The 22,051-nt window shown below is 41.0% G+C and overlaps 1 protein-coding gene across 1 annotated transcript in view; it reads left to right on the plus strand.

Annotated features, from left to right (window-relative positions):
* tln2a (talin 2a) overlaps positions 1-22,051 on the plus strand; it is a 93,295-nt gene that overhangs the window by 38,416 nt on the left and 32,828 nt on the right. Inside the window, exons 3-20 of the mRNA XM_053423093.1 lie at positions 5,267-5,444; positions 5,915-6,012; positions 7,102-7,231; positions 7,504-7,656; positions 8,544-8,686; positions 9,318-9,445; positions 9,693-9,756; positions 9,856-9,960; positions 12,629-12,784; positions 13,509-13,610; positions 14,426-14,502; positions 16,382-16,562; positions 16,704-16,817; positions 16,997-17,105; positions 18,062-18,270; positions 19,720-19,818; positions 20,307-20,474; positions 21,586-21,720. Coding sequence (XP_053279068.1) covers positions 5,309-5,444; positions 5,915-6,012; positions 7,102-7,231; positions 7,504-7,656; positions 8,544-8,686; positions 9,318-9,445; positions 9,693-9,756; positions 9,856-9,960; positions 12,629-12,784; positions 13,509-13,610; positions 14,426-14,502; positions 16,382-16,562; positions 16,704-16,817; positions 16,997-17,105; positions 18,062-18,270; positions 19,720-19,818; positions 20,307-20,474; positions 21,586-21,720 — 2,307 coding nt within the window. The 5' untranslated portion in view covers positions 5,267-5,308. The remainder of the gene's footprint in view (positions 1-5,266; positions 5,445-5,914; positions 6,013-7,101; positions 7,232-7,503; positions 7,657-8,543; positions 8,687-9,317; positions 9,446-9,692; positions 9,757-9,855; positions 9,961-12,628; positions 12,785-13,508; positions 13,611-14,425; positions 14,503-16,381; positions 16,563-16,703; positions 16,818-16,996; positions 17,106-18,061; positions 18,271-19,719; positions 19,819-20,306; positions 20,475-21,585; positions 21,721-22,051) is intronic.

Below are 22,051 nucleotides of genomic sequence, written 5' to 3' on the forward strand. Positions count from 1 at the left end.
GCCACAGACTGACAACATCCTGGTGCAGCAGGTGTTTGACTTGTACGCTCACATAAGCAGTCAGGCAGGTAAATAAAGCATGCAGGCAAACACACGGGGCCTGAATCCAGATGGATTAACCAGCATGGAGGGAGATGAAGACCAGAGTGGTGAAGCAGGTTGCTGTAGAGGAGGACACACAGCTTATTCTAATAAATGCAGATTTTCTTTGTCTCATGGAACTCAAGTTGGAATTGCTATTTACGAGGCTAATACTGCCCGTTCCTCTCTGTCTGGGTTTTTATCAACTTGTTAATCTCAATTCAACTGAGTAGACGTGAGCTAACAAAACGTCAATTCCAGAATTTTGACCTGTTAACAGGATTAAACAAAACCACAGAAACTACTTTTATTGAAATGTGCTGGCGGGGTGGGGTATGGGTCAAGGACCAATTCATTACATTTTTGGGCAGATTCAATTATTTTCTTGATTTTCTTATCAAAGTGTGCAAATATCTTGATGAAATAAAACAATTAGAAATATATATATTGTCGCCTATCGTTTAATGCTTTTTCACTATGGCACTCTTTAGGCACCAGAACTATTTTAAAAGAATTGAACCTCTGCAGAGGTAGTTTTGTCAGGTATTTAATTGCCCATCGGTCTTTCCGTCTGACACTAGATATGAACCCGCTCACTTGATTTGATAGCACTCAGATGAGATGTCCGTCTCATATTAGAAAAGGGGAATATATGATACCTTGTTAAGCTTTTAATGAAATCTCTTCTTTGTCCTGATGGAGAGATTTACCTAAGAAAAGTTTGAAATGACTAGTTTTATGTTTTTTTTCACTCTGTGTGCAGTGAAGGAAGATTCACGTCTCAGAGGCTAAATGGGGTCTAAGGAAAGATAACTGATCCAGACTGAGCGTGACATAGCCAATAACAACAAGGTTTTATGTGAGCTCATTGATTTTTATAGTGAAGGTTGGCCTTCAGTTTGCACACCTGCATAATGATGAACTCCTCTTGATTTTAGTAATGGACTGTATGAATATTGAATTATTATTCTGCTGCGTTGTCGGTACAGTTGAGAGAAAAAAGCTAAATGGCTCGTAAGTGGTGCTAATTGTAAAGTTTAGGGGATATATTTACATACAGATACAGATTTTTGTAATAAGTAATAATAAAGTAATAATATTTAACAATTCTTAATTAAAATGCCTAAAATGACTAGACTGTTATTTATTTCCTTTACTTGTATACTAGCATTATTAAAAATGTTTCCAACAATGTTCAAATTAAAATAAATTTCATACAAGGTAACAGGACGCTTTATTTTGATGACCTTTTTAATTGAGTCATCACTGGCGTTTCCCGTCTCTGCTTTAACTTTTGGGCAAATGATTTACGGCGATGTGGTAGCCAGTTAGCCAGTTGACTGTTTTTTCTTTCCACAGTTTGTATTGATCATTTGTAATGGATCACAATTATCCATTGCCTTCTCCTGCATAACGCAAGTAAAATTTAATCCATGAACATGATATGTGAACACAACTCCCATGATCCAATGCTGCTTCATAACATCATCAAACAAGGTTGTCATTGATTTTGATTTAGAGTACCCTTGTTGTTGAAGCTACGTACATCTGTGCATGTATCAACATTTTCTTCTTTTGGCTAATTCCATCAATCAAGCAATAAGTGTTTTAAAAAAGAAGAAGAAGAATGAGAAGAAAGACTTTACACCAGGTTAAAAAGAACTGTCTAACCGCCGTTAGTTTGACCTCTAAACCTGCAGTAACTCTAATGGGTGTGGTCAGACATGTGCTCTGCTGCACTTGTCTGTAGTCACACCCACACTGATGCATGCAGACATTAGAGCTGCACAGTCATCTGTACAACCTGTTGATCACATCCTTATGGTTTCCAGTGAGAGACTCATGGATGTGATGGAGGGACGTGGTTTCACAAAACAAGTCAGAAATTCATTAAACTGGAGTGACGACCAACTGGTTTCACATTACAGACGCAATTACAGTGAAATGAACAGGCACCTCGGGGGTGTGGTGGATTGCAGCGATGCTGGTCACATCACAGATGGTGAACCGTGATGTAGCATTATGTTTAAATCAATAAAGAGTGATTTCTATGTTTGCGGTTACTCAGCCATATTTTAGCTTTCTCCACAGTTCATGTCCTGCGGTCGAGCTGCGCCTGCCGGTGGTTCCACTGATAAACAATTCATCATATTATAATTAGTTTATCTGGCTCTCTCCTCATTGCTTCCTCTTATCTCTTTACTTCTTCCTGCTGATTGTCTGATCATTAATCAGACTTGCGGCAGCCATTACAGTCTAAAAGATTTATATCACATTATTTACAGTGGTTTTGCTCAATTTGTTCATAGAGGTGAACAAACAACAGAGGCTACGGCTGGGAAAACAAAAATGATCGCAATATAATTTGCATCAATATTAATGAAACAAAGGTCCATTATATATTGATAGAATCGTTGTCCATTGTGTAAGCACAGTGAGGAGGAAACACATTATTCATCCGCCTTGGATTTATAAATGACTTGCATTTCTCATGCTGACTAATGAGGATAACAAAATGTTGTCTTTAGTAATTGCGCTCATCCCTAATTCAACCCTTCAGGTTTATGGCCCCTTGGGGGCAGCAGCAGAAGAAGTAGCGAACACAACAAATCATCTCCTTCAAGTTGATTTGTAAACTTAAACATCCACAGTCAACTACAGACTAACATTAACATTTTGGACCACCTGGCTCAATGTCTTTTACTGGTATTTGTGGTCTCTACCAACTCCTAAAATAAAATAACTATCTGCTGCATGCTTTCTGTGTTCACCAGCAAGACCATAAAACAGTTCAGTGTTTGTCATTCTCTGTCCAAAATGAAGAGTTTAAAACCACAACCTTCACTCAGAAGCAAGAATCTGTCTTTAAATTTAAGAGATAATAATGTGGGTGGGTGTGGGAGAACCATAACCCAGACTATGAAACTGATGCATATGCTTTGTGGATTCATACAACACAGAATTTGTAGTATTTCATATACTTGAACATGACCCTCAGCCTGTGTCACTAGATAAGTCGCTATTATGGGGGGGGGGGGGGGGGGGGGGGTCATTGGAAGTTTTGTGTGCCGTGTTTGTCCTTTTGGAGACCCGAACTTTGCCTTCAGAGAAATTTAAGCTTCACGGTGCTTGATCACAAGAATAACTGCTCATACTGTAACTGATGCAAGATGGCACCAGCCCTTTAAGATGTGTTGGGATCTGATGGTGGGAATTACAGCCAGTGGTTAGTGAAGTGTTTAGGCTTTGGTCCGACCCTGCCTCAGCAGGAGGTTTGTGGAAGTGCTTCACTGATTGAGACGGTGCAATAACTGAGTAATGTTCAGGCTGCGATGAAGAGAAGTTCACTTATTGAGGCAGTTATTAAACTCAAAATAAGATCAGAGATGTATTTAATATACTCAGAAAAAAAATGGTATTGATCTACTTCACATTCGTCTTTGAAAGGCTGCCTGACTGATTATTTATGGGGTTTTTTTTTTAAGCGTGTTTCAGAGTAGAGGTGGATGCCAAATTATCTTGGCCACTTTGTGGAACACCCTTCAACACACCGAGTTCCAGCTTGGCGTGCAAGTCAAACACCTTCACTCCTGTATGTGAACACATCTCACATAGGAACCAGATTCTGAATGTCTGAGTCAGGGTCAGAAGCCAGCGGAGCAGATGAGGGGCCGCCTGTGCACTTCAGCCATGGACCCCTGAACTTTGACCTCCCCCTTTGCATAGAGGAGTTCTGTGTTTCCATTGGTGCCAGACAGGAGGTGCTCTGTTGGGGAGGTCAGAGCGGTCTTCTCCTTCTTTTTCCTGTTTTTTAGTCGCTGTGAATCGCTGCAGTGTTTTAAATTGTTTCTGAACTAGCGATGTTCCAAATGTCTAGTTTCCCTGTTGATTAAAGAGAAACTCTAATATAGACTGCTTTTTTAAACCAATGGGTCTGGGCTGAATGATAGTTGCATCACATTTTGCAAGTCGAACTATCATTTACCTGTGTTTATTCCGACACAGTCTACATTTCTTATTTTAAATTTCTAGATGAAAATACGGACGAGCTGCACTGGTTGTATTAGATGTAATATCTGGTCCATGTTGCCCCGTGCTGGTTTCAAACATCTGCTGCTGTAAGTGTTGAGCAGCTAAACTGGGTTTTAAAGCTTTTTCACTGAGAAACAGCTGCCAGCTCCGGCCACAAAAGACACCACAGGGGTGAGAGTGAACAAAAACAGTTAATAAAGGTCTGGACAGTTGAACAATGAACTGAAGCTCCCCATAAAACGGAGGGCAGCAGGAGACTCCTCTGATAATTCTCCGTCCCTTCATCACCACTAGTTTGGCTTTTCAAACTGTCACTATTTTCAGATAGTCATTTTATTCATTGTTATTAAAGTATTATAGCTGCGTTGATTATTGTTTATTCATGTGTTACATAACCATGAACAGTTGAGGAAGCAGATTCAGGGCTCAACAGGTTTTTTTCCAGTGTATTAATAAGGATATAGTTTGATTAACTGTATATATGGTAAGAGAATGTGAACCGTGCTTTTAGGTCAACCACGCTGAAAATGTTAAGTTGTGTATGTGGGGATTATAATTTAGTGATCACTGAACCGGTCACTCTGATTGCAAAGCATGTTTGCAAAGGCTAATTGTCTCAAGTTTTTCCAAATGAGCCTTCCCCATTTAGGTTGTTGTTACAGATTAGAGGTCTGATGTTTGTTTCAACTATAGCTTCATGTAAAAAAAGATGCAGAGTTGCCTTTCTGCCAGTTGCTGTGCATTTTCCTTTAGCTTAATTTTCTATGCTCGAAAGAGACTACCCCCCCCCCGATGGGCTGACTTAAAAAAGTCATTCAGGTCTTGTCCGCTCTTTTGTTTTATGAAGCTTTCTTCGCGTTCACATTGGTAATGACAGGGAAGTGCATTTTTCTCAAGCGTTGGTGTGCGAGTGTAAATGAAAAGCTTTTTTTTGGGTGGGGTAATCAAACGATTCAAGTTACTCATTTATCAAGCATGTCAGTGATGCTACTGTGAATAGTTGTAAAATTTAGTTTTCTGATTATTGTCAGTGTCGTCATCTGGCTTATTTAGCAAAGTCCGGTTTCTTCACTGTGCTCACGTTTTGGACCATACTTCACTTTTGCAATGAAACAAACTCAACCTCCTCCGTCTTCTCCTTTTTTCTGTGCAGGTGTAGCCGCAGCCCCCGCCCCCGCCCACAACACCCGCCAGGATGGTGGTGTTGTCGCTAAAAATCTGCGTTCGCCACTGCAATGTGGTGAAAACGATGCAGTTTGAGCCCTGCACAGCCGTCTACGATGCCTGCAGGATCATCAGAGAGAGAGTCCAAGAGGCTCAGACCGGACAGGGTGAGACGGATATTAAAATGGACAAGAAAGACAGGTCAGGGTGTAAACTGTAGAAGAAACAGGGAGGCATGATGCTGGAGTTGGAGCCATAGGATGACATCTAAGTGCAGCTGCCTCCTGTTTGTGGACCAGAGTTTACAGAACATTTGGTCTGGGACTGATCAGGAGATGTGCAGATGGAGACGTGACTTCTCCTGGCTGAGACCTGAGCAGCAGACCAAAATATGTTGTTGTTGTTGGTCATAACAAATCCAGTCGCATGCTGCTTTTTGATATATCATTTGACAGTTCTGGGATCAGCTCTGCTACGGATATTGGCCACTACTCTCTTACGGAGTTTTCGAGCAGCTAAAAACTGAGAAGTTTGGAAGAGCCTCTGGAACGGATATTTTGTCATCTGATCCTCACACATTGAATAACTTTCACCAGCACAATATCTTAAATACTGATATGTCTCCTCTCTGCTCCAGCTTCAGACTACGGTCTGTTTCTGTCTGATGAAGACCCCAGGAAAGGAATCTGGCTGGAGTCCGGAAGGACACTGGACTACTACATGCTGCGCAACGGGGTAAATACATCAACCTGTGTAACGCACATGCTCAAACACCCTATGAATGATGGTTGCCATGGAGCCATTGTTTACCCAGAGCGGTGGCAGAGGTTAACATGAGCGCCTTGAAGAAGAATAATACAAAAACACACACGCACACACACAGTTACCTTGGGAGCTGTGTGTGATTGAAACCCTGGAGAAACATGTGTGAATAACACTGACCTGGACATACAGCACAACAGCACACACTGGAAATCATTGTACACTCTTGAACAGACACAGACACGTAGGCACACCCCCACACAAACAAACACACATTATTTACACTCAGATCATGTGCATTTTCTTTAATGTTGAGTTATTTTCTAAACTGTAATGCCTGAATCCAGACTTTCTAATTACAAACTGCTGATTGAGGTCAAACACTAGATAATGATCTGTTCTTATTATTCACAAAGTGTCTATTATAGTGAGGGAAAATTAAATCAAAACCATTTATATCAATTAAAACCACTTTATGAATCCACCAAAGTCAATTAAAACGGAGCAGTTCTGGAAACGGCTGGGAACAAAGATGATGGACAATATCAAGAGCGGAGCAGAGCGAGGAAATAAAAGTGAAGGATAGTTTTTATAATTAAAGTCCTCCGGTCAGTGGTGGATTCTCAGCCAGCCATTTTTAATCCTATACCTGCTTCTGAAGGCCGACCCCCTCTGGCTCCTGTGTATCTGTATCTCTCCGTCTCACCACAGCTCTGGCTTCGGTCTTGCAGCTCTCAATGGTTTCTCCTCTTTAAAACTCCACCAAAGGCAAACCAGGTAGAAGCCGTGACTGTGACCAATCCCTCTGAACCAGATCTCTCAAAATCTCTCCCTCATTGTTGTGATTGGACGGCCGCGGCGGGCTGTGATAGGCAGCCGTTAAATTGGGTTTTCTGGCCTATATTCTCCCTATTGAGGCACGTAACCTGGATACATTCGACAATCTTCTCAATGGCTGCTCTCTGCTTCTCTCACTCCTCTTTTTGGGGACATTTTGTTCCTGCATTCCTTTCTTACTAACTCTTTTTCCCCCCCTCCCTCACTTCTGTTGTCTTTGTGCAGGATATCCTCGAATATAAGAAGAAGCAGAGGCCCCAGAAAATCAAAATGTTGGACGGGGCCGTTAAAACCATCATGGTGGACGATTCCAAAACAGTGGGAGAGCTGCTTGTGACTATATGCAGTAGAATAGGTACATAGTCGATCTCCAACTGTGTTTTTTTTTACCCTCCAGATTTGGTTTATACAGTTGATTGAATTATTAGAGTATTTCCACTTATTAAAAATCTATAAATAAATAATCAGAGAATGCAAATATATCAAGTTGACAATTATCCCCTTTGTGTACAGTTTTTTGCAGACTTGCAGATGTGAATATAAAATGCGAAGACGCCAATAAAATATGATAAAATATGATTAAACATGCGCTGTCATGATACTGACAGAGGCATTTTTGGATTCCAGGCATCACCAACTACGAGGAATACTCTGTGATCCAGGAGTTGGTGGAGGAGAAGAAGGAGGACGGGATGGGCACGCTGAAGAAAGACAGGACACTGCTGCGAGACGAAAGGAAGATGGAGAAGCTGAAAGCCAAACTACACACAGACGATGACTGTACGTGCAGTAGGATTATATTTGACTTGATAGTGTACAATCAAAGATCTAAACTTGCCAAAGCAGGCTTTTGTTTGTTTTGTTTGTTTGTGTCATCATCATTTTACCAGCTAACTGTTATATCTACCATTTTTTGCTGGAAATTGGAAGTGGTACATTGAGATCTTATGACCTCAGGTTGGATTCTTCCTTCTCCAGTTTATCTCACATCTCACATCCACTGCCACTCTGCATATACCCATCTTGAATTTAGACCGACAACAGAATTCTAGAGCAAGACGCATTGTTTCCTTTAGTCGACCAGTTTGACATTTCAATTCATTAGGCACATATTACACACAACACTACATACTTCAGTGATAATAGAGCACAAGTACAGGCCGCCTCAACTTGGCCTGATGATTGTGATGGAGAGGTTTTGTAGCTTAGTGACTTTTGTTTGGATAAACTCAACCAGGTAAAAAGGAGATTTGATCATAGTTGACCAAAAGTCAATGTCCCTTCAGCAGACTTCTCCTGGAAGATTTTGAAGTTTCCCTGAGGAGCAAAACAGGCTTTGACTTATTCTGTCCAAGAAACATGTCCAAGCTCCTACATATAGACAAAATAACACTTAACTTATTCTTATACTGAAGCATTTGTTAAGCCTGTTAAGATCCATATTACCTTATTTTTGTATTTGTTCTCTGCTATAATTGCTCATATTGGACTATAATACTTAAAATTTTTTGTAGATGAATCATTTTTAAAAGAAATAACTGTCTTCTATTTTTGCTTAACTACCGCTCTGTTTTTGTAAAGCAGCCTAGGGTACCTTGAAAGGTGCTATGTATACAAGTTAATATAATAATTATTATAATCTGATCCCCGTGATTGTGTGTTTGCAGTGAACTGGCTGGACCACAGCAGAACATTCAGAGAGCAGGGCGTGGACGAGAACGAGACGCTCTTGCTCAGACGCAAGTTCTTCTACTCGGACCAGAATGTGGACTCCAGGGACCCGGTCCAACTCAACCTGCTTTACGTACAGGTCTGACCCTGTTTTCATGTCTCATGATCGATCACTTGAATCAATGACTGCTGAAGCAGGAACATGTCTGTCTAAAGAACAAAAGCACTGGGTGAAGTTGTTTTGCCTCAAGCCAAATGGACATTAATTTCTTACTCCTTCCTTATTGGTCCTCAAAATGACCTTGAAATACTTCATGGATAAATTACCTCAATGACCTTAAAATGACTCTTCCTTCCTCATTTTGTGCCTTAGATTTATGAATATGTCAAACTATGTGTAGTGCACTGTTAAGATGCAAATACTCAGCCATGTCTCTGACTAGTTATTAAACTCAAAAAGTGTCTTATCATACTGTATAAAAGTGAGAATGAGATGACAGCACACCATCGCTCCAACCATTCAGATATACACAGAAGAGAATGGAACCATGAAGCAGGATATACACTGTACCACCTGTTTCTTCCCCATCACAGAATAGTGACGAGTAGCAACCAAAATGTGCACTGACTTATGACTATTGGATAAATAAAGAAAGTTGTGAAAATGGAATTTAATGACTGATACTGACCTGAAACCCTAATGTGTATATGTCCTTAATGCAATTACTTCTACTTGTACCTAATGAAGGAAAGTATGTTTTGTTTTTCAGGCTCGGGACGACATCCTGAACGGTTCTCACCCTGTATCGTTCGAGAAGGCCTGTGAGTTTGGAGGGATTCAGGCTCAGATCCAGTTTGGACCTCACATGGAGCACAAACACAAACCTGGTTTCTTAGAGTAAGTGTCTGCACAGTAATATTCTGTAAAAAAAAATTGATTGGAGTAACAATGACTTAAAGTTCTTCTTCTTGTCACTATCAGCAGAAACATGTGTGGTCATTTTTCAAATCCAGCATTGGGAGTTAAAACAATCCTTGGGAGTTATTAATCCTTTTGATTTGAGTTTTAATGTTAGAGTTTTAAAATTCAAAGACTCTTTGATATGAATTTCATCTTCTCCTGTGTTTGTTTTTCTCTCCTATAGTCTGAAGGAGTTTCTACCCAAAGAATACATCAAGCAGAGAGGATCTGAGAAGACCATATTCCAGGTCTGGTCACAATCCTCTCTTGTTGATTTGTTTTTAACCGGTGCCATGATTGTGCACCGGTTGTTCAGATGTGTAATGTTTGTGTGATTTAACCCGCAGGACCATAAAGACTGTGGAGAAATGACAGAGATCGAAGCCAAAGTGAAATATGTCAAACTGGCTCGATCTCTGCGGACCTACGGCGTCTCCTTCTTTCTGGTCAAGGTAAGTTGAAAACTTGCTTTTATTTCTGTGCTTTTACCCCAAAAAAATGTGTTTAATAAAGTTCCACTGCAGCAATATTTTCAAAGAAAAGATCACTCACCCTCAAAAAGTGAAAAATGTAGCCTGAAGACTCTGTTTCATTTCTTTCTTTTTAATTTAAAAATGAGCAGGTTTTGGAATTAGTCGAACTGTAGTCTGAGCCTTTTTATCTCTGGAGTGTGAAATCGTGGGATAAAGAGATTGAAGGCTCGACCCTGCAGGGGAGCAAAGTGTTTGTATCCACCTGAACATTCAAAGCCTCTCATCTCAGGAACAATTTCTATAAGATTCATGATAAAATGCCCTTGGTACAAAAAGTTTTATGATGTAGTACCACGCTGCAAAGGCCATCACAAAACATTGAGTGGATCAACGCTGGGACCTTGGAACTCAGAGTCCCGGAGGTGGATCAGAAAAGATGAAAACAAGTATAATATGGAATGGATAATAAAGCTGCTCTTTTTAGCATTGTTCATTCATTCTGTATATTCAAAACATATAAAATATTCAATTACCATATTTGAAGAAAAAAAACCTGCAAAGTACGGCGCATGTTTAGCTCCTTGTTCAACAAATATTGGTCTGATGAAATATTGCAGAATGAAAAATTCATGCTTTTTCCTTTTTATAAAAAATTATGCCTTTATCATTGTGTGTGACCTTCCTCCAAGTACTCCCTGTCGAAGGGAAGCCGATAAGAAGAACGTTTCTTTAGATATGCGTGTCACTTACAGACAGAGATTTCTGACATTATTTATTGAATACATTTAGAACCATAGAAACAGACACATGTTCAGAAAGGAAGTGGAGCTGTTATGGATAAGGAAGTCCGTACATTTCCCCCCCCATGCGTCGCTTCCTCCCTCACCAACACACAGCAGTGGCAACTCATCCACGAGGAATTATTTTTTGCTCCTGGATGGAAACCAAATGTCGTCCGTGCAGTCGAGCGTGGTGTTCGGATTATTTCAGAACAACTGGAGAGAGAGGGAACCTGGTAGAAGTCTCACCGTCGAACTCACTTTAACTCTCCCAAATAATTCTGACTGCCGGCAGACGCCTGCTGTTCGGGGAGATTTGGTGAATTCCACTCGTACCTGTGGAGCTGCTGCTATGACGAGAGTGACAGATAAACTCTCTTCTCTTTCGTTCTCCCCTCACATCATCTGTCGCCAGGAGGAAGTCCTGCATGAAGTCACAGGAAGCTTCCCCGTCTGCGTTTAGAAATTGCTTTCCAGTTGTCACCTCTCATTGCTCAGCTCATGTCGAAAATGAGATCGCTCCTGGTAATAGCTTGAAAAAATAGAAATTTCACACGTGCTGCTGTTATTGACTCTCTCGCCTGACACTTTCCAGGTTCTCATCAGCAAGCGATGAGAGCAAAGAGGGTCTATATGAAATCAAAGCTTTATTAAATCGGAGCTCGGCTTGTCAAGTCTCTTTCAAATTCCCCACTTCTGTTGGTCCACACTGTTCTCCGCCTTGAATTCCTTTTAAAGCCTCAAACACACAAATCGTTCCACTTCTTGCCCTTTGGATCCGTGTTCCCCCTGATCAGCTTGACGTCTTATCTGCTCACCTCTGTCGTTCCCGTCATCCTCAGGCGTCAGCCAGTGGAGCAGAAACATCTTAAAAATAACCCTGAAAAAAAAAAGCCTATAGTCCTAACCCGTACAACCCCTGGAGGCCCCGGAGAGTTTACTGGCCCTCCAGGACTTTTTACACGACTCACCTCTTTGCCCTCACGTCACAGCCCATCACATTCTGTCCATCTGCTCCCCAACTGTAGAAATGTTTGCTGCGGCCGGGCAGGAAAAAAAAGCGAATGGCCTGTGTGTCAGAGAGCAGCTGGAAGATTCAGAGGTTTAGTGAGTGCAGGGGGGGGGAAGAGAGATGTTGACAGGCAGATAAAGATGTGATTAAGACGTCACATTTTAATTACTCACTGAGATTTTTTTTGTGTACTGGTTCAAACAATGATTAGCCGTCCCGGCAGATCAGTGTTGAATTTGTATTTCTTGAACTTTAGGTGATCTTTAAGTGATTCCAGTAAAACCCTCAGGAGGCTGACAAATGCATTTGAAAAGAGTTGTTGCCTGAAGGCAGTGAAAGTGACATTTAACATGGTTTGCTTGGGTCGTTTTTTGCTTGATTCTCTGTTTAAATCCAATCATTCTGCCTTTTGTTTTAAACAATATGGTCTAATGAGGATAATTGTTTTGCAGTGTCATGTTCTGGTTATATTAGAAAAGGAAAGGAGGAACATTATACGTCGCTCATGTACATCAAATCAAGACATGATGAGACAAATATAAAGGTTTTAGCGATTAGCAGCCAATTACTGAGACTAATCAAAACCTTAATACCTGTATTTGTCAGTGAATAATAAACCACTTAAGTTTTTGGGTTATAAGGATAATTTCCTTTAGAGAACATTTTTTTAATATAAATATTATAACATTCTACATTATTTATTATAATGTGGTAATTAGTTGATGTGGGGAGAGAACCGAACAGTGAGTCAAGTAGTAGTTATGCTCCAGGTTGAGTAGTCCACAAGGTAGAAGTACATCAAGCTAAATGAATACAAGTCAATATAAGTCATACATTGTGTCTTTGTGTTTTGCAGGAAAAGATGAAGAGTAAGAACAAGCTGGTGCCGCGGCTCCTGGGCATCACCAAAGAGTCGGTGATGAGAGTGGAAGAGAAAACCAAAGACGTGGTTCAGGAGTGGCCACTCACCACAGTGAAGAGGTGGGCGGCGTCCCCCAAGAGCTTCACCCTGGTACGACACACGCACGCTGGACAATCACAGAAAACACACTGGAAACACTGGTTCTGAATATTTGTCTCCACTCAACCCACACAGGGATAATATCAATTAATATGTTGTAAGTGAGTTTGACTTGCTGGTACCAACAGTTCCTTCAGTATTTAAACAATCACTCTAGAAAGCTCTGTAGTCTTTCCCTTGTGCTCTCCACTTACTCAACGGACTCTTTTGTCTTCCTCGTCAATAACCCACCTTTGTTTTCGCTGCCACCCGCTAAAAAAAAAATTGATTTAATCTTGCTGATCTGGTCGTCTCACCATTTCTATTAAATTAACATGGCCTCTGCATCGCTCTGTTAATTTAGCAGAGTGTGTTCCTGAATGTGAAGTTTGATTTCGCACCGTGGAGCAGCTCTTGATTTACCCGGGGAAGGTGACAGAGGATGATAGAGGAATCGCCGTAACTTATTCTTTTATACAGGATGTACATTTATATAACTGGAGAACATCTCAGAGTTATGAGAAAACACGATCCATTTCTTCTGAGATATTTCTTGTTAATCTGACTGACTGGCGTTGCAGCAGTTTGTCATCCAACATAATATGCAGTACTCATCTGAAGCTAGGACCCAGGGATCCACATTAATCCTCATAGTAAATAATCCTCAGCTAGTGCAGAGGATACTTTTCTTACAGTCCTGTATGCATATGAAGGATGCGTGTGTGTGTTTGTGTAGGACTTCGGGGAGTACCAGGAGAGTTACTACTCGGTGCAGACCACTGAAGGGGAGCAGATCTCCCAACTCATCGCCGGCTACATCGATATCATCCTGAAAAAGGTGAGACATTTATCTCTGGGGACACGGATGAATCGTAATGAACCGCTCTCCTCCTGTGGCAGATAGAGTCTCAGATCTGTGTGTGTGTGTGTGTGTGATGTGCTCAGGCTAAAAGAAGGTGCTGGTGTGTCCTGTGAGAAATAACCATGCGATGCAGAGCAATCAGCTGACCTTTCAATATGAAAGCAATTATAATGAACTATCAGAAGCATTAGCACTTGTTAAATAATGAGTTGAAGTGACCTAGGATCATGAGTTGAATCCGTGTAAGCCTATTAGTGTGCAGTGCTTCACTGGATGCATTATATTTCCTATGCTATTTCCTTAGTGAAAAAATGATTAACACCTTGAGTCTTTATTATCTACTTTGTATTCAGTAAAACATGTTCTCTACCCACAATCCTCAGGTGTAATAGTGACGTCTCTGATTGGTGGACCTCACTGTTACCATGGAAATCTTTACCACAATTGCGGAAATTCATGTCGTGCCAGAAATGGATGCTCCAGTGTTACATTGCTTTGACCAAAGACCCTGAGTTCCCTAACAGGTTTTTTTGAGATAACAGAAAGAGTCCAGAGGCGTTAATATCAATACAAGTCAGGTCATGTACCCGAGTGCGGTGCTAGTGAGGACCAGCGCAATGGTTTATGGGATGTGTAGTTCCTTTACTTTTAACACAGTCATGTACCCTTATCAGTTTTCAATATTTTTCTTGCTCTGAGTCTAATGTTTTATGCTCCTGATTTATCTCGTGTAACTGGTTGTTCTGGCCCCCACTGAATCAAACACTGTGTTTTTTCTCTTTTTCCTGCAGAAGCAAAGCAAGGATCGTTTTGGATTGGAAGGCGATGAGGAGTCGACCATGTTGGAGGAATCCGTATCTCCGAAAAAGTAAGTATTCATATTATTTTGTCACCGTCACAGAGATTTGTTGTAATTCTATTGGCCAGTGGTGGAATAAATCCTCAAACCTACTGAATCCAAAGAACAAATATAAAGACAAGAATGTACACAAGTAAATTATTTTTTGTATTTGAGTGAAAGTAAGTAAGTACTTGCTTTCAAATATACTTAAAATAGTATGAGTAAAAGTATTTTCTGTAGCCTATTGTCTAATATAACTAGATCATTATGACTGAGCCTCTTTTTAATCTATTGAAGGAGGCGGGGTTTAATGTCACCTACAGCTCGGATTGGATCGATGTGGAAACTATGTGAACATGTAGGGCGTTGCATTGTAAACATACAGTGGAGTAGAAGGTAGAGATATTTACTGATATATGTAGTGGAGTAAAAGTGAAATATACCTAAAAATAAATTTACTGAAGTAAAGTACAGCTATATAAAAAAGGTACTTAAGAACAGTAATGAAGTAAATATACTTCTTCACATCCCACCACTGCTGTTGGCGACTTTGAAAACACAAAAATAGGAAAAACATACAAGCCTCTGCAGAGCTTTCCTTATGTAGCTATGGAAATAAAGCCCCTAGACGTCCAACATCTGGCTCTATAGATTAATCCCATATGTGCTGCTTCACTGTGCTATGATCCAGATAAAACCGCTGTGATGTTGATGCTTCTTCTCTGAGCAGCAGCAGCAGCAGCAGCAGCAGCATATAAAACTCATTGCAAACACAATATCACACTGGCTCCTGTTTCAATTTCCTTCTCACTGCTGCCCCCGGACCACAGCTCTCACATCCATCTTCCAGGACCTCATTTCATCACACGAGCACTTCCTTAGCCGGACTTTATCCTGAGAGATAATCGTTATGTGGAGGAAATTTCACCGCACTGGACTCGGGAAAGGCTCTATCAGAACATTTCCTGTGCGTTAGCTCATTTATCCACCGTGGACTCTGTGTGCAACCGAAGCTCCTTTTTTCCATTCTAGCCTCAATTGATATTTCTATTCTGTGTTGAACTGAGAGAATATTTGCTGAAATTGTTATTGTGTATATATTTTAGCTTTTTGCTTTTATCTGGGAGTTGTGCACAGGGCTGAAGGCAAACGTCTTTAAGCCTGCAAACACATAGTGAGCCAAAGTGTGGAAGGCCTTATCGGTGGGGAAAACACAGCAAAGCTTTGTCTTGCAGGAGTTGTGTGTGTGCGTGTGCGTGTTTGTGTGTGTTTGTGTGTGTTTGTGTGTGTTCGTGTGTGTCTTCTGTGTAGGTCTGTAATTGTGTGTGGCTCACTGTCACAAATTCATACAACCACATTGCCTAGCGTTAAATAGCTCCTGCACGGGTACAGACGACAACTACAAACATTCTCTTTTGCCTCTTTTTCTTTCACTGATGTTTTCCCTCTGCTCTTGGCCTTACTATAGATGTGCACAATTTTGCTGTTTGTTACACAAATGCAGAAAAGGCTATTTGGCTGATGTGTGTATTGTTCATGCCTGTATGTTGAAGTCGCCGTTTTGTCTATTAAAATGTCAGATCTTGTCACAACTACTGTTTTGCCCGTAGCAGTAGCGGATCTTGATTTCCAGTTACCATTTAACACTTACTTGTTAACTGTTAGCTCTAAAGATTTAAGCACAGCCAAACATCATTAAATATATTTGAAAATTGTTTCCCTTTTCAAATGCATTATGTATAAGACTGACAGGGCAGGGGCACTTCAGGGGCCAATTAAATGTCTGCTGGGGCCAGTGCCTCCCTGTTCCCAGCCCTGCATCTGCCCCTGCACCATACTGGTTTGACCTTCCCTAAATGTCCATTTTGACACAGTATTAACCACATGTCTGTCTGCGTACCTGCAGGTCCACAATCCTTCAGCAGCAGTTCAACCGCGTGGGCCGGATGGAGCACGGCTCTGTGGCGCTCCCAGGGGTGATCCGCTCCGGCTCCATCGGCACAGAGTCGCTCAGCATGGGCACCATGCCGTCTGCTCAGCAGCAGATCACCATGGGTCAGATGCACCGTGGCCACATGCCACCACTGGTAAGACCACGACAGCAGAAAGGCTCTCGTCTGTTTTATTCATTGGCTTTAGTGAGGGTCATCCTCATCATCTTCTGTTTGTTAAGTTTCTTAAAATATCACTGATGTTTACATTCAGTTTATTTTCCTGTCTGTGTGTAGAGCTCAGCACAGCAGGCTCTAATGGGAACCATCAACACCAGTATGCAAGCAGTGCAGAAAGCCCAGATTGACCTGGGAGAGGTCGACAACCTGCCACCACTGGGACAGGACATGGTACTACACACTGCACATGTTCACCCAATATAAACCGTCACACATGTACTGTATGTACCTGATGTGTTAATATATCATTGTAAACTCATGCGACTATTCCTGATAACAGCCATCAAAATGTAGTGATAGCCATGGTTTAAATGCATTCATGTGGTCATTTGTGTTGTGTAACTTCTTAGGCATCAAAGATGTGGATCCAGAACAAGATGGATGAATCCAAACACGAGATCCACTCGCAGGTTGACGCCATCACTGCAGGGACAGCGTCTGTGGTCAACCTCACGGCTGGTCAGTGGTTTTGGCCTGAATCTGCAAGGATTTGATTTATTTTAAAATATAACAATTTATCTCATTATACATTGTTGCCTGTGGGTAAATATTAAAGATACATAAAAAATGTAAGTATTTTAGGAATCCTTAATGAAGTGTTAAGTGTTTGTGCCCACAATTTTATGAGTTCATTTTAGGGGGAGAATTTTTGTGCAGTGGTAAAATTAAAGGGCTAATTAGTGACTTTAAAGCTGAACCCGTTCCACCAGTCTGCTTCTTATCACTGTAGAACCTGGAATGCATGTTGTCCATTAGTTTCCTCATATCCTGCAGCAGTTCAGCAATATGAGCTGGTGAAGTTGTTTGTTCCCTGGTTGCCAACAGGGTTCCACAGGGTCTGCAAAAAGTAAAAGAATTCAATAGTATGAGGCCTTAAAATGTCTTGTATATGTTGAAATGTTCAGACAGCATGCTTTGGTTGTGATGTGTCTGTGCTGTAGTTCTTTCTCAACTAATGTTCGGGTTGTGGTCTCTGTGTGTAGTTTACAGAATGCAGAGACTTTATCTTTAATTATGATGAAGTCTATGAATTCTGAGACGCTGATATTCTTTCATCTCTTCGCACTTGACATAGATCATGGTCATACAATAATAATAATATATTTATTTTCAACAGCCATCAGTGCTTGAGACTGATAACACCTTGACCCTGATTTTCCCTGTTGTACTCTCCAATTCTTTAATGAACTTGTGTGTTCAAGCAAAGTCTCGAATCTTGGTTAAATATAAAATTGTCTAATTCTAAGCTAAATGACTAGTGTAGGGTTTAGGGTTACATTAGTGTTTTCATTAGTCAGCAAATTAAATAAAGAGACATTGGAGAGCAGTTTGTTTGGGTTTGAATTAGCTTAGTTTCAGTCACTTCTCTAAGACTCTTCCTCTGATGGCCTTTCTTATTCTCCCCGTACACTCAGGCGATCCCACTGACACAGACTACACAGCGGTGGGCTGCGCCATCACCACCATCTCCTCCAACCTGACTGAAATGTCAAAGGGTGTGAAGCTGCTGGCTGCGCTGATGGAGGATGACGTGGGCGGAGGAAACGACCTGATGAAGGCCGCCAGGACGCTGGCGGGGGCCGTGTCTGACTTGCTGAAGGCTGTGGAGCCGGCCTCTGGAGAGGTGAGTGAAGGAACCTAAAACCCTGAGATACCGAGGAAGGGCCTCATGTTAAAAATGTCAAATTCTACTCTACTTTATTGAACTGTTTGTCTTTCTTTTCACAGATCATGTCAGTATTTTATCTATTTGTTTCACAATATTTTTGTGCTCTTGAAAATGAAAGATTGACTTTCCTTTTTATTGTGGTCCTTTCATTTATGTTCCTTCATCGTCTTTTCTTGTTTTCTTGTTTTCTTGTTTTCTTGTTTTCTTGTTCTCTTCTTTTCTTATTTCGTCTTATCATTCCTAGCCTTTCTTTGTCTTTTCATTCTTTCTTTGTCTTTGTCTTTCCTTTCCATTTCTTTAATTTCCTTTCCTTTTCCTTTCCTGTCCTTTCCGTCTCTACTGCATGTTATCTGTCATATTTAAACTCAACATGTCAGATACAGTATGAAGGATATAATGTGAGATGTTGGTATAAAAACATGAAATGTGGTAATTTTAATTCTAGTCTGACTCTGAATTCCATCCAGTGCAGTAAAGCAAAACTTCACCCTTTGTGTAACGTGAAATGCCAGATTGTGGATGTACTTGGTCGTCCACACAGTGTGTTGTTCAATCCAAACTGACAGCCTAAAAAGATAATTACATTTTCCACATAGCAGCTCTACCCTGAGACAAGGCCTCGTCTCTTAATAACACTGCATCTCTCCTGTTCCTCCAAATTACACCTAATTATATCAACGTGCTCTGCTGCCGGCCGGCCTCAGCTAACTGGATTGTTCTGCTCCCGCTGAATTAAGACCTCAGGCTGAGGCTGAGGCTGATTGACAGACTCCATCTGTCTTTATTGAGATGCAGCTACTGCAGCTTTGATGTACTGCAAAGGACACTTTGTGAATCATCCATTTATGCGACGATCAAGTGTGCAGATGTGAAGTTTACAGTGTTGTGGTGGTAACCTGCATAATGCACAGGTTTATCTCTCTTTTGGACAATTTATGCACAGTGAATTTTACTATATTGCCTTGTGAACAGGATATCTCAGAAATGCCTTCACGGAATCTCAAAAAATTTGGTACAAATATTTACTTCTTCTCACAGAAGAACGAATTGAAATCTGGTAGTTTAAGGTCAAATATCAAGGTCACTGGGACCTCAATAAACCCTTATCCCCCTTGCGAATATAAATTTGGACCAGATTCAAAGATACCTTATTTATATGTTAATGGTCAAATTCGAATGAATTTAGAAAAAAATATTGTCTGGTGCCTGAAACTGCACTAGTTGGCAGAGGCAAATGACCACAGGTTAGTAATTCTGGATTTTAAGTTTCCTGTACCTTGGTGTTGCCATTTGTTAACTGTTTTATTTTGAAATGAGGAATAAGTCAAACAAAGTAGAAGTTTCTGAGCAGATGACATTGTGATGGTTTTCTGTGTGTGTGTTTGTTTGTGTGTGAATGAACAGCCCAGACAGACCGTGCTGACAGCAGCAGGCAGCATCGGCCAGGCCAGTGGAGACCTCCTGCGCCAGATTGGAGAGAGCGAGACAGACGAGAGGTTCCAGGTACCGTCGCTCTCAGCCCGTTTATCATTATCACTGCATTCACAGGAAGCACGGTGCTCAGGAGCTGCCACTCTGTTAATCAAGAGCACATTGTAACCAGGGGAGCAGGGAGGGAACTTATTCAACTTCTTTCATATCTTGTCGAGATGTTTTTGTCAGATTTACTTTGAATTCTAGCTATTATTCAAGCATGTGTTTTTCTTGTTCTTATTGTAGCTGCATTTGTCACCGTAATATAATGTTAATCAAGGTGATAGAGATCAAAACAGCCAAGTAATTCAGTGCTGTAATGCAGTTGTGAACAAGTCATTTCTATTTCTATGGAAATGTACATTCTCTGCTCTCTTTCAATGAGACACTATTACATACACAGTCTTATACAGAGTCTTATTGCCAAGAGCCAGTTCCAGAAATTAGAGAATCAGCCAGGATCTAAAGTTGCTGATGATTGATCGTGTTTCCTTCTCCCTTCGCCCCCTGTTGTGCAGGACATCCTGATGAATCTGGCCAAAGCGGTGGCCAACGCTGCAGCCATGTTGGTGCTCAAGGCCAAGAACGTAGCCCAGGTTTCTGAGGACACTGTGCTGCAGAACCGGGTCATTGCGGCCGCCACCCAGTGCGCCCTGTCCACCTCCCAGCTGGTAGCATGTGCCAAGGTACAGCCGTGTAGCTGTAGGAAGTTTAATATGATACAAGTGAACCTGCCTCCCAAAAACAAAAACCAAAGCACAATGATAGAGAGATGGATAGATGTATAGATAGATACAAATATATAGTGGGATAGATGGATAAATTGATAAATAAAAAGATAGATAGATAGATCGATAACATTATGTCTAATGTAAAAGCATAAATATAAAGTTAAAAACACATTGATAGCCCTATGTATATGCTGATAGTCATATATACACAAACTATAAATACATATTCATACCCACACATGCATATACATGTATACAGGCCTATGAAGAAGTCCTAAATAAAACAATCAACAGTGACTAATATTAGGAGACATAGGACTGCTTATGATATGCTTAATCTTCTCCTACTTCAAGAAATAACAACCTAACAGCTCACAGCGTGTAAGTATTTATATAATATTCTCTCCATGCCACAAAAGTAATTTCATACAATATGCAGAAGAGCTGTGATATTTTTCATTTGTCACAAGGGATCTGTCTCTGATTTGAATATTAAACTCATAGTGGTGTTAGGAAGCCTCTCCACGAGCTGTTTGGTTGAGTGCACGACAATGATTTCCCAGGTGCGGGTCTATCTTTTCCCACTCAGAGACTGTGCAGTGAAGTTTGGTAAAAACTGATTTGTGTCCTCAAATATTTGAATAAGCTACAATATTTCTGCACCAAGGCTCTGCTAAATACCCTGCGTCTACACTGTGTTTGTGCGTCTGTAGCTGTACAACCCTTGTGCCTCTAATTAGTTTAAACACTCTCCTGGCTCCCAGTCAGATTATTACCATCCACTAAACAAATCTTCTCTCTTCTGTGACGAGAAGCATCCAAATCCCTTTTAAATCTTCTTCCTTCCTCTCGTTTTCGTGTTTCCTCTGTTCTCTGTGAAATGGGATTTAATGATGAAAATACTTTAGCTGTGTGTTTATACCAATTAGAATCAAGTTTGCCATTTATTGTCCGGTATCAGGTGTTGATCACTTTAGGTTGGATTTATGTGTTGTTTTTGCCTTATCGGACTGAAGATAAATCTGTCACCCCCTCTCCTCCTCCTCCTCCTCCTCCCCTGCTGTAGGTGGTGAGTCCCACCATCAGCTCCCCAGTTTGCCAGGAGCAGCTAATTGAAGCAGGAAAGCTGGTGGATCGCTCGGTGGAAAGCTGCGTGCAGGCCTGCCTCTCGGCCACAGAGGATGGCGAGCTCCTGAAACAGGTCAGGTTTGTTTGTTTGATATGGGTATTACTCTCAAACTGCTGGGCGGATTTCCACGCAACTTGGTGGAAGGATCACTTAAAGGGGACTGATAACTATGAGTGTGTGGAATTTTGTGCTTGATTAAACTTAAGGGAACTGTTGAGCCCCATTCTAGTTTGTTGATTAGTTAGTGTTTGTTTGTTTGTTCGATTGTTAGCAGGATTACACAAAAACTACTCACACAATTTCCGTGAAATTTTAGTTGAGGGATGGAACTTGGCAGAAGGAAGAACCCATTTAATTATTGTGTGGATCAGGGGGGATTCATTTCTTATTGGACATTTTGAAA

This window comes from Pleuronectes platessa, chromosome 1 (genome assembly GCF_947347685.1).
Source record: "Pleuronectes platessa chromosome 1, fPlePla1.1, whole genome shotgun sequence".
Lineage (NCBI taxonomy): Eukaryota > Metazoa > Chordata > Actinopteri > Pleuronectiformes > Pleuronectidae > Pleuronectes > Pleuronectes platessa.